Here is a 12,502-nt window from a genome sequence, read left to right as displayed (position 1 = left end):
AAGGAAACATGACAGCTGATACATGGGCCACATTTTTCCTCAGGTGCCTGTGAACTTGCTTCGTGCTGGACGCATCTTTGTATTTGAGCCTCCTCCCGGTGTGAAAGCCAACATGCTGAGGACCTTCAGCAGCATTCCCGTGTCAAGAATATGCAAGGTAAATACAGTGCACACTACTCTCCTCTGTCTCCCACCATAAGCCATTAAACCACAGGCCTTCCCCAACTTAGCAACAAGTTGTGTGCCCAAAGTTCATTTCTTAAGTTGATTATTCTCCTTAGAAATAGTGCTATAGGGGGCAGCTAGGTGGCGCAGTGGATAAAGCACCAGCCCTGGATTCAGGAGTACCTGAGTTCAAATCCGGCCTTAGACACTTGACACTTACTAGCTGTGTGACCCTGGGCAAGTCACTTAACCCCAATTGCCCTGCCAAAAAAAAAAAGAATAGATATCTCCTCAACTGTGATAGACTTAGCTCCTCTCAGCAGTACAGTGATCCAAGACACTTCCAAAAGACTTATAATGGGGAATGCTCTTCACATCCAGAAAAAGAACTATGCAGATTGAATCATACTATTTTCACTTATTTTTTTTTATTTTCTTTCTTGAGGTTTTTCCCTTTTGTTCTGATTCTTCTTTCACAACATGACTAATGTGGAAATGTGTTTAATGTGATTAATACATATATAACCTATATCAGAATGGTTGCTGTCTTGGGGAGGGAGGGAGCGAGGGAAAAAAATTTGGAATTCAAAATCTTACAAAAACAAATGTTGAAAACTATCTTTACGTGGTAATTGAAAAAATGTAAAATACTATTAAGATTGGGGAAAACAACAACAGAATAGGCATCTCCAGATAAAGCAGATCCCCCTCCCTGTGCAGGAAGGCACTTTCTCTGTAATTTAAAGTCTTAGAGAGTTGCCTAGAACCCTGGAAGATTAAGTGATTTGCCCAGGGTCATTTAGCAGCTCCCATAAATGTGTCAGAGAGGGGATTGGGACCTAGATCTTCTTGGTCCTGAGGCTCCCCCTCTGTACATAAATCCTCCTTTTCAGTAACTTCAAACACATCATTATGCCTTCTGTATACTTCTGTATTCTCCTACTGTTAGTGGCCAGGTTCCTAAATGTGTCATTGGACCTCATCCCTTTCTCTCTCTCTCTCTCTCTCTCTCTCTCTCTCTCTCTCTCTTTCCTTCTGCACTGTGTACCCTACCCCCCATGGAATGATTAGAAATATATTGTCCTGAGTAAGGGAGGTGATAGTCTAATCCCACTGTACTCTGCCCTGGTATACTCTGGGCACCACATTGTAAGAGGGACCTTGCAACATATGAGCAGATCCACAGGAAGGTAATTAGGATGGTTAAAGCACTTGAAACTGCCTTATAGCAATAATACTTGCCTTCATATAGTGTTTTTAAGTTTACAGAGCACTTTGTATATATCATTTTATCTTTACAACAACCCTGGGAGATAAGTGCTTGTTATTATCCCCATTTTACAGATGAGAGAACTGAGGCAGACAGAGGTTAAGTGACTTGCCCAGGGGTACTGTTATTAGTTGTCTACAGTTGGATTTGAATCCAAGTCTTCCTGATTTCAGGTCTAGCATTCTGTTTACTGCCACCTAAGGTGTTTTATAAGGACTAGTTAAAGGAGCTGGAAAACATTTATCCTAGAGAAGAGAAAACTTGGCAGAAACACATGCTCATTTTTTTCACTGAGTTACTGGAAGATTTTTGTGAAATAGAATGGCTAGACTTAATATGTGCTACAATAAAGGAGATAGTAGAAATGACAGCTTTTCCCTTAATATAAGGAAGATCCACCCCAGAAGGGAATGGGCTACCCAGTAAAGGTAGAGACTGACTCATCATTAGAGTTTAAGCCAGAACCTGGGATGAATTGATTTTAGGGATTATTATGAAGGAGACACATGCATTAGGCAGGGGTCTGCAATAGCTCAGAGGTGTCAGACTTGCTTCTCAAGCTAATTAAAATTGGGGAAATGTCTGGCAAAATAAGTAAAAATGAATTTCAAAATAAAGCATAGAAAAAACCAGTTTGTGGTTTTCTAAGTCAATATATATGGCCTGTAAGGAACTCATTCTATTTGAGTTTGACATCACTGCAGTAGGTGACTGTTAACTGTTTAGAAGGAGGAGCTACTTTATGATATTTTTTTCTTCTTGGTGACTTCTCTAGTCTCCCAATGAGCGTGCCCGCTTGTATTTCCTGCTGGCCTGGTTCCATGCAATCATCCAAGAACGCTTGCGATACGCACCCCTGGGCTGGTCAAAGAAGTACGAATTTGGAGAATCTGATTTACGCTCTGCCTGTGATACGGTGGATACGTGGCTTGATGATACAGCAAAGGCAAGTTGGCTCAGTGTTTCCTCTTAATCACCTGTTTCCTTGGGAAACATTTAGATTAGTAAGAAGTTACAACGCTAGAGGGACGTATTCTGAATCCTAGAAATGAGCTGCCAGTCAGTAGTAACCAAAAGCCAGCAGGGGCACCTTTCTGGGCTTCCTTAGACTTGAAATCCATCCTTTGTTCCCGCATCAGTGACACAACTCATTCTCTCTCCTTAGGGCCGACAGAACATTTCTCCCGATAAAATCCCATGGTCAGCTCTGAAGACCCTGATGGCACAGTCTATTTATGGAGGACGTGTTGATAATGAATTTGACCAGCGTTTACTGAATACTTTCCTGGAGCGTTTATTTACAACTAAAAGCTTTGACAGTGAATTTAAACTGGCCTGCAAGGTCGATGGGCACAAAGACATTCAAATGCCAGATGGTATCAGGTATTCAAATGCTTTCATTTGGACGTCATTTGTAGCAGGGATTACTTGCCTTTTGAGGTAGTTCAGTTTGTGTGGGGTGGGGCAGGGGGTGCATCTTTGCCTTTAGCTATGCAAGATATCTCAGTTTTCGTAAGATACTTGTCACATAGTCTGTGATGATGCTTCTGAACTTGGTCTATATGTGTTTTGTTGTGTTTTTCCCCCCAGACGAGAAGAATTCGTACAGTGGGTTGAATTGCTTCCAGATACCCAGACACCTTCGTGGCTTGGCTTACCAAACAATGCCGAGAGAGTCCTCCTCACCACTCAGGGTACCTTGTCTCTTTGGTTGAAGGATTTTTCTGTTCCTTGCTTCTTTTCTTCTTCCTACTTTTGAGTTTGCTCAGCAGCACCTCTGATAGCAAGTAAACAGGAGGAAGAAAACAGTTGAAAATAGCAAATGTTGGTGTCATGCTCATAGCTGCATAAAAGGTCTGGTAGGAGAATCAGTTGTAGTTACTGGTAATGCTTCTTTGCAGAGTTTGTACAACTGGAAAGGATCTTCAGAATCATGGAGTCCAAAACCTTCATTTGCAGGATCAGTAGCTTATCTGGAATTGGGACCTGTGTAAACTTACTCTCTGTTTATTTATATACATAATAAATTTTTGGTCATCTTTTTCCACTTGTGAGAATAAAGATGAAATGAATTACTCAGGGAACTAGGAATCTTAATGATGCTGCAGGATGTGAAGTGCTATAGAAATGACTTTGTTTTGATTGATGAAAGCTAATTAGCACGATAAGATAAAACTTCCTATCGGGTAAAGATAGTTTTTTAAAAGTGTCAGTATCAGGGGCAGCTAGGTGGCGCAGTAGATAAAGCACCGGCCCTGGAGTCAGGAGGACCTGAGTTCAAGTCCGGCCTCAGACACTTAACACTTACTAGCTGTGTGACCCTGGGCAAGTCACTTAACCCCAATTGCCTCACCAAAAAAACCCAAAAACCTGTCAGTATCTCTCAGATGTGGCCCTTCTTTCTCTTTAGAACTGTTTCTCTTCCTTGATCACTTCAGAGATTCCTTGTGGAAAGCTACCCAATCTTCTGGCCTTTCTTTCAAATGCTGCCTGTCTTTCCTTTCTCTAAATGAAACTGCTTTCCAGAAATCAAAAGTGATTTTAGTCCTCACTTTCCTTATCACAAATTCCAGAATGAAATTTGTCCCTCCTTCCCACCTTCCCTGCCCTTTCTGGTGAGAATGAGCTCGGGAAGAACAGTTTTCCTCTTGGGAGGCAGGATGGAAAGGACTGGGGGCATTTACAGTCAGAAGAGCCGGGTTTGCATTGACTCTCTAGGTGACTCAGGCAAGTCACTTGTTTCCGTAAAATGATGGGTTGGGTGAGATGGCCTCCTAAGGCCTCTTCTAGATCTCAGTCTTGGATCCTTTGGAAGGATGAAATGATCAACCATTGTGCTTTCAGCAGATGTCTACATAAATCAAGTTCCCCATCACTCCCATATTATACTTCCATGCTAGTTTTGTCAGCTGGTTCCCACACAGGTGTTTCTTCTTTATGTCTCTGTGGCATATTATGTTTTCTTTGATCTTTACCCAAAATGTTCTCCACATGCTTCCTGTACTCTGGTTCCTAGATTTCCTTCCAGAATGATATTGTCTCAATATTTGATGCTATTCTGCTCCCTTTTCTTTTTACCTGTCCTCTTCCTTTGAATTGTGGTCATGAGTCCAGTCCTGTCTAGTGTCAATAGTACCTCATGGAGTCAAATTTACCTTCTTGTCATTTAGAATCTGTAATTTGGGGCAGCTAGGTGGCACAGTGGATTAAGCACCGGCCTGGGATTCAGGAGGACCTGAGTTCAAATCTGGACTCAGACACTTGACACTTACTAGCTGTGTGACTTTGGGCAAGTCATTTAACCCTCCTGCGTGTGTGCGCCCCCCCCCCCAAAAAAAAAAGAATCTCTGCTTCATTTTTCTTGTTAGCCATGTATTATTGCTCATTTCTACGTGGAAATCCCCAGACCAGTGGAATTTTTACTGGCTCCTTTTGTTAGATTTCTGCTTCTTGGGGGCAGCTAGGTGGTGCAGTAGATAAAGCACTGGCCCTGGATTCAGGAGGACCTGAGTTCAAATCTGGCCTCAGACACTTGACATTTAATAGCTGTGTGACCCTGGGCAAGTCACTTAACCCTCACTGCCCCGCCATGCATCCACCCCCTCCCCCCCCACCCCCCCAAAAAAAGGATTTCTGCTTCTTGTGAATTTCTGGGTAGTACTACTGTGATTCTTCTTAGATGGTCACTACTTTCTATGGTTCCCAGCTAAATAAATTTCCCCCTTCCTTTTCAGTTTAAAACTGTTTTGATAAGATTTTTAGGACCCAAAGTAATTACATTTTGGGGGGCAGGGCAATGAGGGTTAGTGACTTGCCCAGGGTCACACAGCTAATAAGTGTCAAGTGTCTGAGGTCGGATTTGAACTCAGGTACTCCTGAATCCAGGGCCAGTGCTTTATCCATTGCGCCACCTAGCTGCCCCCCCGTAAATACATTCTTACCAGTCATTTTTAAAGAGCCTGTCGTTCCTTCATTTTAATCCATGGTCCAGAAATGAATTCTTTTCTCTTTAACCAGCTTTTTACTTGCCAAATCTACTGTTTTTCTGAATGGACCACACCAACTCTGTGCCAAAGTTCTTCAATTTCTTGTCTCATGCTTTATTCACCTCAGACATTCTTTCTCCATTCCTTTTGAAAGTGCAGTTTGTAGCCATGTGACTCACCAGAAGTGGTTACTTGTCACCATGCCCAACCGATCTGAGAAGTTTTCTGTCCTGGTTTGGATACATGCCTCTGGAAGGCAGCCAACCTTGCACTCATTTAGTATATGATCTATTACGGGGGAAAGGGACATATAAATAATTGATACAAAAGAGATTGTGATAAAGGAAAAGGAGAGGTCCAAGCCTCTCTTTTATTTATTTCCTAGTGAAAAGTACATCTTTTTGAGTGATGAGATCAGATATAAAATTCAAAGCATTCGGGGCAGCTAGATGGCGCAGTGGATAGAGCACCGGCCCTGGAGTCAGGAGTACCTGAGTTCAAATCCAGCCTCAGATATTTGACACTTACTAGCTGTGTGACTCTGGGCAAGTCACTTAACCCCAATTGCCTCACAAAAACAAAAACAAAAAAATTCAAAGCATTCCTCTTACATAAAAGTGACAGTTTCTTTCTTCCTTACTGAAACTATTCCATTTAGGTTTAGAATTAACCTAGCTTCAGATTTCTTTTTTAAAGTAAACATGTTTTAGACAGTTCACATTCAGTTTTTTCCAACTCCTTCCTACCTTTAAATTGTATGTATCTTTGGCTTAGGCATTGACATGATCAGTAAGATGCTGAAGATGCAGATGTTGGAGGATGAAGATGACCTGGCTTATGCAGAAACAGAAAAGAAGACTCGGACAGATTCCACTTCTGATGGCCGCCCAGCTTGGATGAGAACTCTCCATACCACTGCATCCAACTGGCTGCATCTCATACCACTGACCCTGAATCACCTGAAGCGAACTGTAGAAAACATTAAGGCATGTTCTTTTTTCTTTTTTTTAAAAAAAGATTTATCATTTTATTTCCCGCCCAATTACATATAAAAACACTTAATACTTTTTTTTTTTAATTTTGAGGTCCAAATTCTCTCCCTTCCCTCAATGAGAAGGCAAACAATGAACAAGTCATGGGACAGATGATTTGGTTCATTCATGGCACATAAATAACAAAAAAGCAGTTATATGCTTTAAAAGAAGACTGTACATCTTACATAAGAAAGGGCAATGTATATTCTAAGAAGTGCAACAAGAGCTTCCTATATTTCTTTAGGTAAAGACACCTGATTATAGACACCTTTACAAGCTCTTGTCTAATTTATGCTGTCTCTTTTCAGAAACTCACTTTTCCAGGTTTTATATGGATATGTATGTACAGTTACTTCATTTAACAAGTAGAGTGTGCAAAAGACTATTCTTTGTGCACCAAGACAGTGAACATTTCTCCTCCCTACATCTGTACTTGCTTGTTCAACAAACTCGGCTGGTGGTCATTCCATACTCTACCCAGCTTTGTAAAACCGATCTATCCTAACAGACAAATTCCTCTAAGCTCTCTGGTTTGGTGATTTCCTCCTGCCCAGGGGGAGTCAGTTCTCAATGGCCCAGCCATGCTGAGAGGAGAGTGCTTCAAGTACATGGTCCAGTGGCAGGCACCAGTTTAGGCAATGAGTGTACAAGAGAAAAAAAACTGTCCTTACCCCCCAAAAATATAAACATATAAATGAGACGTACATGTAAGGTCAATGCAAAGTAATTCCTGGGATCCATGTAACCTTGTGGGGCTCTGAGTGCTGATTTTGCTTTAGTTGTGGAAGAAAGCTGCTTTTCCCTTCAATTCATCCTTAATTTCACTTTAAATGTAGGACCCTCTGTTTAGATTCTTTGAAAGAGAAGTGAAAATGGGTGCCAAGTTACTCCAAGATGTCCGCCAGGATCTTGCTGATGTGGTTCAAGTGTGTGAAGGAAAAAAGAAGCAAACCAACTATCTACGGACGCTTATAAATGAACTGGTGAAAGGTATTGTGGTTTTTGCTTCTTTCTTATGTAATGGTCTCACTAGCCAGGGTGTCTGTCATGGAATCATGAAGGCAACAGTCAGATTGATTGGGGATTAATGGACTTAATTAATCTTCATGTTATTGAAGTGCTCTACAAATGAATAATAAGTACTAATGGGCCCAGTAGCTTGGCCAGCATAAAATGTTTTGAAATGAGCTTTATCTTCAAAATGATATATTTCGGGGCAGCTAGATGGCACAGTGGTTAAAGCGCTGGCCCTGGATTCAGGAGTACCTGAGTTCAAATCCAGCCTCAGACACTTAACACTTACTAGCTGTGTGACCCTGGGCAAGTCACTTAACCCCCATTGCCCCGCAAAACCAAAACAAAACAAAATGATATATTTCACCATGCAAGGTAGTCAGTCCTTCTGGGTGCAGATCAGTGTGGATTCCTGCTCCCAAGGAAAGAGAGCTCATACCTTCCCTTGGGTTAGACATGCTGTCCAAGGGAATCTTAGGTTCTTTTTTTCATAATAAGCAATTCATTGTCCATGGTAACTGCAAATCTACCCTAATGTTATAAAAGCTGAGTGTTAAAGATGCTGGCCAATTTATATTCGCTTTTCTTAAATGTCTACTTTGAGGCAGCAAGATGGCACAGTGGATAAAGCAATGGACTTGGAGTTAGCAAGACTGAGTTCAAATCCTATCTTAGATGTTTACTAGCTTTGTGATCCTGAGCAAGTCATTTAACTTCTCTGAACCTCAATTTACTCATGGGAGTAATGGGAACAATAATTGCACTTCTTAGAGTTATTGTGAGGATCAAATGAGATGTGTAAAGCACTTTGCAAACTTCTAAAGTTCTCTGTAATGGTATCTGTTATCACTATGTACAGAATGCTACTCTGAGCTCTGGAAGTACAAATACAAAATGAGGACAGTCTTTTGAGGGATATCACATTGATGCAGAAGTGGAAATAGAAGATAATTGAGGAGGGAAATAGGAGAATCTGAAAAGGCTTCTTGTTGCAGGTGGTGCATGAGCCGACCCTCCAAGAAGGGTCTAATATAGGATCCTAAATCCTGGTTTGACTCTCTGAGGTAGAGGTTAACAATTCAACAGCTAATTTTCCTTACAAAAGTCAGATCCACTTAGGAGTTTGTGTTATACACATTTGTAAGCAACTTGAGTTTTTCTGCAGCAGCAGGGTGTGGTGAGGTCTTCTTTAAACCTTAATGGCTGCAAAGACTTTCCTAATCTAAGACCACAGATAACTATAGCCAGATAGCTATTCGACATCCCTTCTTTTTTTTTTTTTTTTTTTTGTCACTTGAATTTATTTATTTAACTTTTCTCAATTACTTGTAAAGATGTTTTTTGAGTTCCAAATTTTTCTCCCACCCTCCCTTCCCTCCTTGCTCCTGAAGCCAGTAAGCAGTTTGATATAGGTTATACATTACAATCATGTTAAACATATTTCCACATTAATCAGAACAAAAGGGAAAAAAAAACAAGAAAAAATAAATAAGAACAATATAACAAAAAAGCAACAAAAAAAGTGAAAATAGTATGCTTCATTCTGCATTCAGACTCCATAGTTCTTTTTCTGAATGTAGAGAGCATTTTCCACCATAAGTCTTTTGGCATTGTCTTGGATTATTGCATTGCTGGGAAGAGGCAAGTCCATCAGTTGATCATCACACAGTGTTGTTGATACTGTGTGCAATGTTCTCTTGGTTCTGCTCATTTCACTCAGCATCGGTTCATGTAAGTCTTTCTAAGTTTTTCTGAAATCCATCTGCTTATTGTTTTTTATAGCAAAATAGTATCCCATTATATTCATATACCACAACTTGTCCAATTCTTTGCTATCACAAAAGAGCAGCTATAAATATTTTTGTACATGTGGGTCCTTTTCATTTTTCCATGGTCTCTTTGGGATACAAACCTAGTAGTGCTGTTGCTGGGTCAAAGGGTATGCAGAGTTTTTAAAGCCTTTTAGGCATGGTTCCAAATTGTTCTCCAGAATGGTTGGACCAGTTTACAGCTCCACCAACAGTGCATTAGTGTCCCAATTTTTCCACATCTTCTCCAACATTTATTATTCTCCTTTTTTGTCATTTTAGCCAATTGGAGAGGTATGAGGTATGGTACCTCACAGTAGTTTTAATTTGCATTTCTCTAATCAGTGACATCTCTTCTGTTCTGCTGAATGGTGTGAGAGGGAGTCGTGGGCTAGTCGATGGCATAATTAAGTGGATTGTGAACTAGTTGAATGACTGAGCAGAAAGACTAAATGTTGAGAGCAGCAGCAGCTTGGAGGGGGAGATATTGAGTGGACCGCCACAGAGATTTGTCTGAGGTTTCCTTAAATCACTGATGAAGTTAGACACATCAGATTTGCAGAGAACACAAAATTGAGAATAATAGCTAATGTGCTGGGTGGCAGCCAGATCCAAAAACCTATCAGCAGGCTAGAACAATGGGAAGAGTGTCATTTAACGGGATCCTGTAAATTCTCCATAAATACAGGCTATGCTTCACATAAGGAAAACTTATATAATAATGAAGATTGGTCCAAAAATGGAATGAGGCTGCCTTCGTGAGAGAGGCATTTAAGCAAATCCTAGACGAAAACTTATTTGTGATGTGATAGAGAGGGTTCTTTGACTTAGGTCAGACTCGATGGCCTCCGGAGGCCTGTCTGGCTCTGAGGTGGTAGGAAATAGCTCCCTGGCCCGAAACAGGACTTCAGAGGAGAGGGGATAAGGATTGTCTGGCCTTCTCCCAGTGTAAGCCAATGCCCAAAAGAATTCTCTTTCTTGAACTGTCTCCATCTATCACACCAAAACTCATTAGTCCATCTGCTCCCCTTTCTGCTGTCCTAGTTCCTTCTCAGGGCTGGCCTCCTTCCAACCCTCTGACAGGTTTTTTGTTTTGTTTTGTTTTTTTTAATTAGCCATGCTAATCATAAGTATTAGTGGGGTCTTTGTATGCAAAGAACTGAAGGAAAATGCATGTCCATTTGAGAGGAAAATGGTCTAGGTCTAGATTTTAAAACATCTTATCTGTCTTCCTCCACCAAAGTCCATCATAGCTGGAGGTGACTCTTGTGCCACGGGAGCACAAGGTCTGTGGCAGGTAATGCAAAACTGGGAAGGGTTCAGGTCAAAGCCCTGTGACAGACCGTGTGAGGGCCAGACTGGCTAAGTCAGAATCTCAGCAGAGGATGAAGTTGCCAGATGATCTCATGAAGACTATGGTAGAGAGGGGTTGGTGGGGTCTACATTAGGGAAGGAAAAGTATTGGTGAAATCACAGGACCTTGAAGTGTCTCCACTGGGAACAGTGTCTTTTTTTACATAATGTAGAATGGAAAAGGGTTGGTTTTTGGTTGGTTATGTTGGGGAGAGCAAGATGGAAGGCAGGGAAAGAAAGATAAGATGAGAATACGAATACATTTTTGAAACATCCAAATCAATCCTCTCCTTTGTGGAATATGCCATCACTGAACTTCCAGCCAGCAAATGACCACTGATTTCAATTGCTTTGGGAACAGGATTCCTTAAAGAAGAATAATACAAGATAATTAAAATCATTCGTCTCTATGCCTGGTGTTTAAAAATGTGTCCGGAAAACACTGAATTTGGTTCCCGGAATCGAATATATTCTGGCTCCAGGCATCCATTCCAGGAACTTTTGGATAAATCTGTCAGCCAGTTCAAAATATTTGTAAATGGTTATGGTTTGGTGACTTTAAAAATGCTACTTATTTTGACTGAAAATAGTTGGAACGGAACCTACACAAGTGAGGGGAAAAGATTTTTACAAAAATATGTCCAATTTTTTCAAGTGGCCTGGTGTTGGACACTGTCCTGAATACCCACATTCTCCTTTTGCAGGTATCTTGCCTCGAAGCTGGTCCCACTACACAGTGCCTGCTGGTATGACGGTTATTCAGTGGGTGTCAGATTTCAGTGAACGAATTAAACAGCTTCAGAATATTTCACTGGCAGCTGCATCTGGTGGAGCAAAGGAACTAAAGGTACTTCTTATGTCTAACACATTAGAACAGTTTCCATTGGAAATCCAGTTAGCAGCAGCTCTGGGTTGTGCGGCTGTTAAGGGAGGAATCAGACTCTATCAGGGAACCTAGTCTGGCTGAGTGCCAAGCGGACATTAAATGTAGTCTCTTAGGATCAAGAGGTTGGCTTGGCTTTTAATTGTGAGGCAGATGCAAAATGTGCTTGCAGAAAATCTGATATCACCTCAGCCTGCATGCAGAGAGACCTTGGGCTTGAGAAGAGAAAAATTCCCATTATCACATAAATGACCTAAAAACTGCTTTTTCTTTTGGGGGACAGAATATCCATGTGTGCCTGGGTGGCCTGTTTGTCCCAGAGGCTTATATTACAGCTACCAGACAGTATGTAGCCCAAGCAAACAGCTGGTCCCTGGAGGAGCTTTGCCTGGAAGTCAATGTCACGACGGCCCAGAATGCTGTGTTGGATGCCTGCAGTTTTGGGGTCACAGGTGAGCTGAGGGAAAGAGCTCCGCCCACTCCTGCCTGTTTTGGGTCCAGATTAAGGGCTTGGTGTGGGCACAGTTGTAATTGAGAGCCTCTGTGACTCTCGGATCGCTAAGTGTGGAGGTGCGTATTTATCCAACTTATGTGCTAATTAAGTGGGCTCAGGTTTCTAGGCATTTTGCCCCCTTTTCATGTTTAACAGTCTGAAAAGTCTCAGGGGAGGGTACGTGTTACTGTATGAGATTCTCTTGGTGCTTTACTTTTAAAATGTGTTTAATATGCTTCTTGTAGGTTTGAAGCTTCAGGGAGCCACGTGCAACAATAACAAATTGTCTCTCTCTAATGCAATTTCAACCATACTACCTATAACCCAGCTTCGTTGGATCAAGCAGACAAATGCAGAGAAAAAAGCGAATGTGGTGAGTTAACCTTGGCCCATGCTACCAGGGCTTTTTTCATCTCTGTGATTGATGCTTCTGCTCCTTCCTTTAGTTTGCAGATGTGTTTGGTTTTTGTTTGTTTGTTTGCAGGTGTTTTTCCAG

The 12,502-nt window shown here is 41.4% G+C and overlaps 1 protein-coding gene across 2 annotated transcripts in view; it reads left to right on the top strand.

Moving 5' to 3' along the window:
• The window catches only part of DYNC1H1 (dynein cytoplasmic 1 heavy chain 1), a 95,315-nt gene that overhangs the window by 82,069 nt on the left and 744 nt on the right, over positions 1-12,502 (top strand). For both annotated transcript variants that reach the window (XM_043986143.1, XM_043986141.1), the window contains exons 69-77: positions 44-157; positions 2,211-2,381; positions 2,601-2,818; positions 3,026-3,129; positions 6,196-6,407; positions 7,292-7,445; positions 11,335-11,477; positions 11,797-11,965; positions 12,252-12,379. In XM_043986143.1, the coding sequence (XP_043842078.1) occupies positions 44-157; positions 2,211-2,381; positions 2,601-2,818; positions 3,026-3,129; positions 6,196-6,407; positions 7,292-7,445; positions 11,335-11,477; positions 11,797-11,965; positions 12,252-12,379 (1,413 nt within the window). The remainder of the gene's footprint in view (positions 1-43; positions 158-2,210; positions 2,382-2,600; positions 2,819-3,025; positions 3,130-6,195; positions 6,408-7,291; positions 7,446-11,334; positions 11,478-11,796; positions 11,966-12,251; positions 12,380-12,502) is intronic.

This window comes from Dromiciops gliroides, chromosome 2 (genome assembly GCF_019393635.1).
Source record: "Dromiciops gliroides isolate mDroGli1 chromosome 2, mDroGli1.pri, whole genome shotgun sequence".
In the NCBI taxonomy this organism is placed as follows: domain Eukaryota; kingdom Metazoa; phylum Chordata; class Mammalia; order Microbiotheria; family Microbiotheriidae; genus Dromiciops; species Dromiciops gliroides.
The sequence above is the reverse complement of the archived record's forward strand: the minus strand, read 5'-3'. Positions and strand labels throughout refer to the sequence as shown.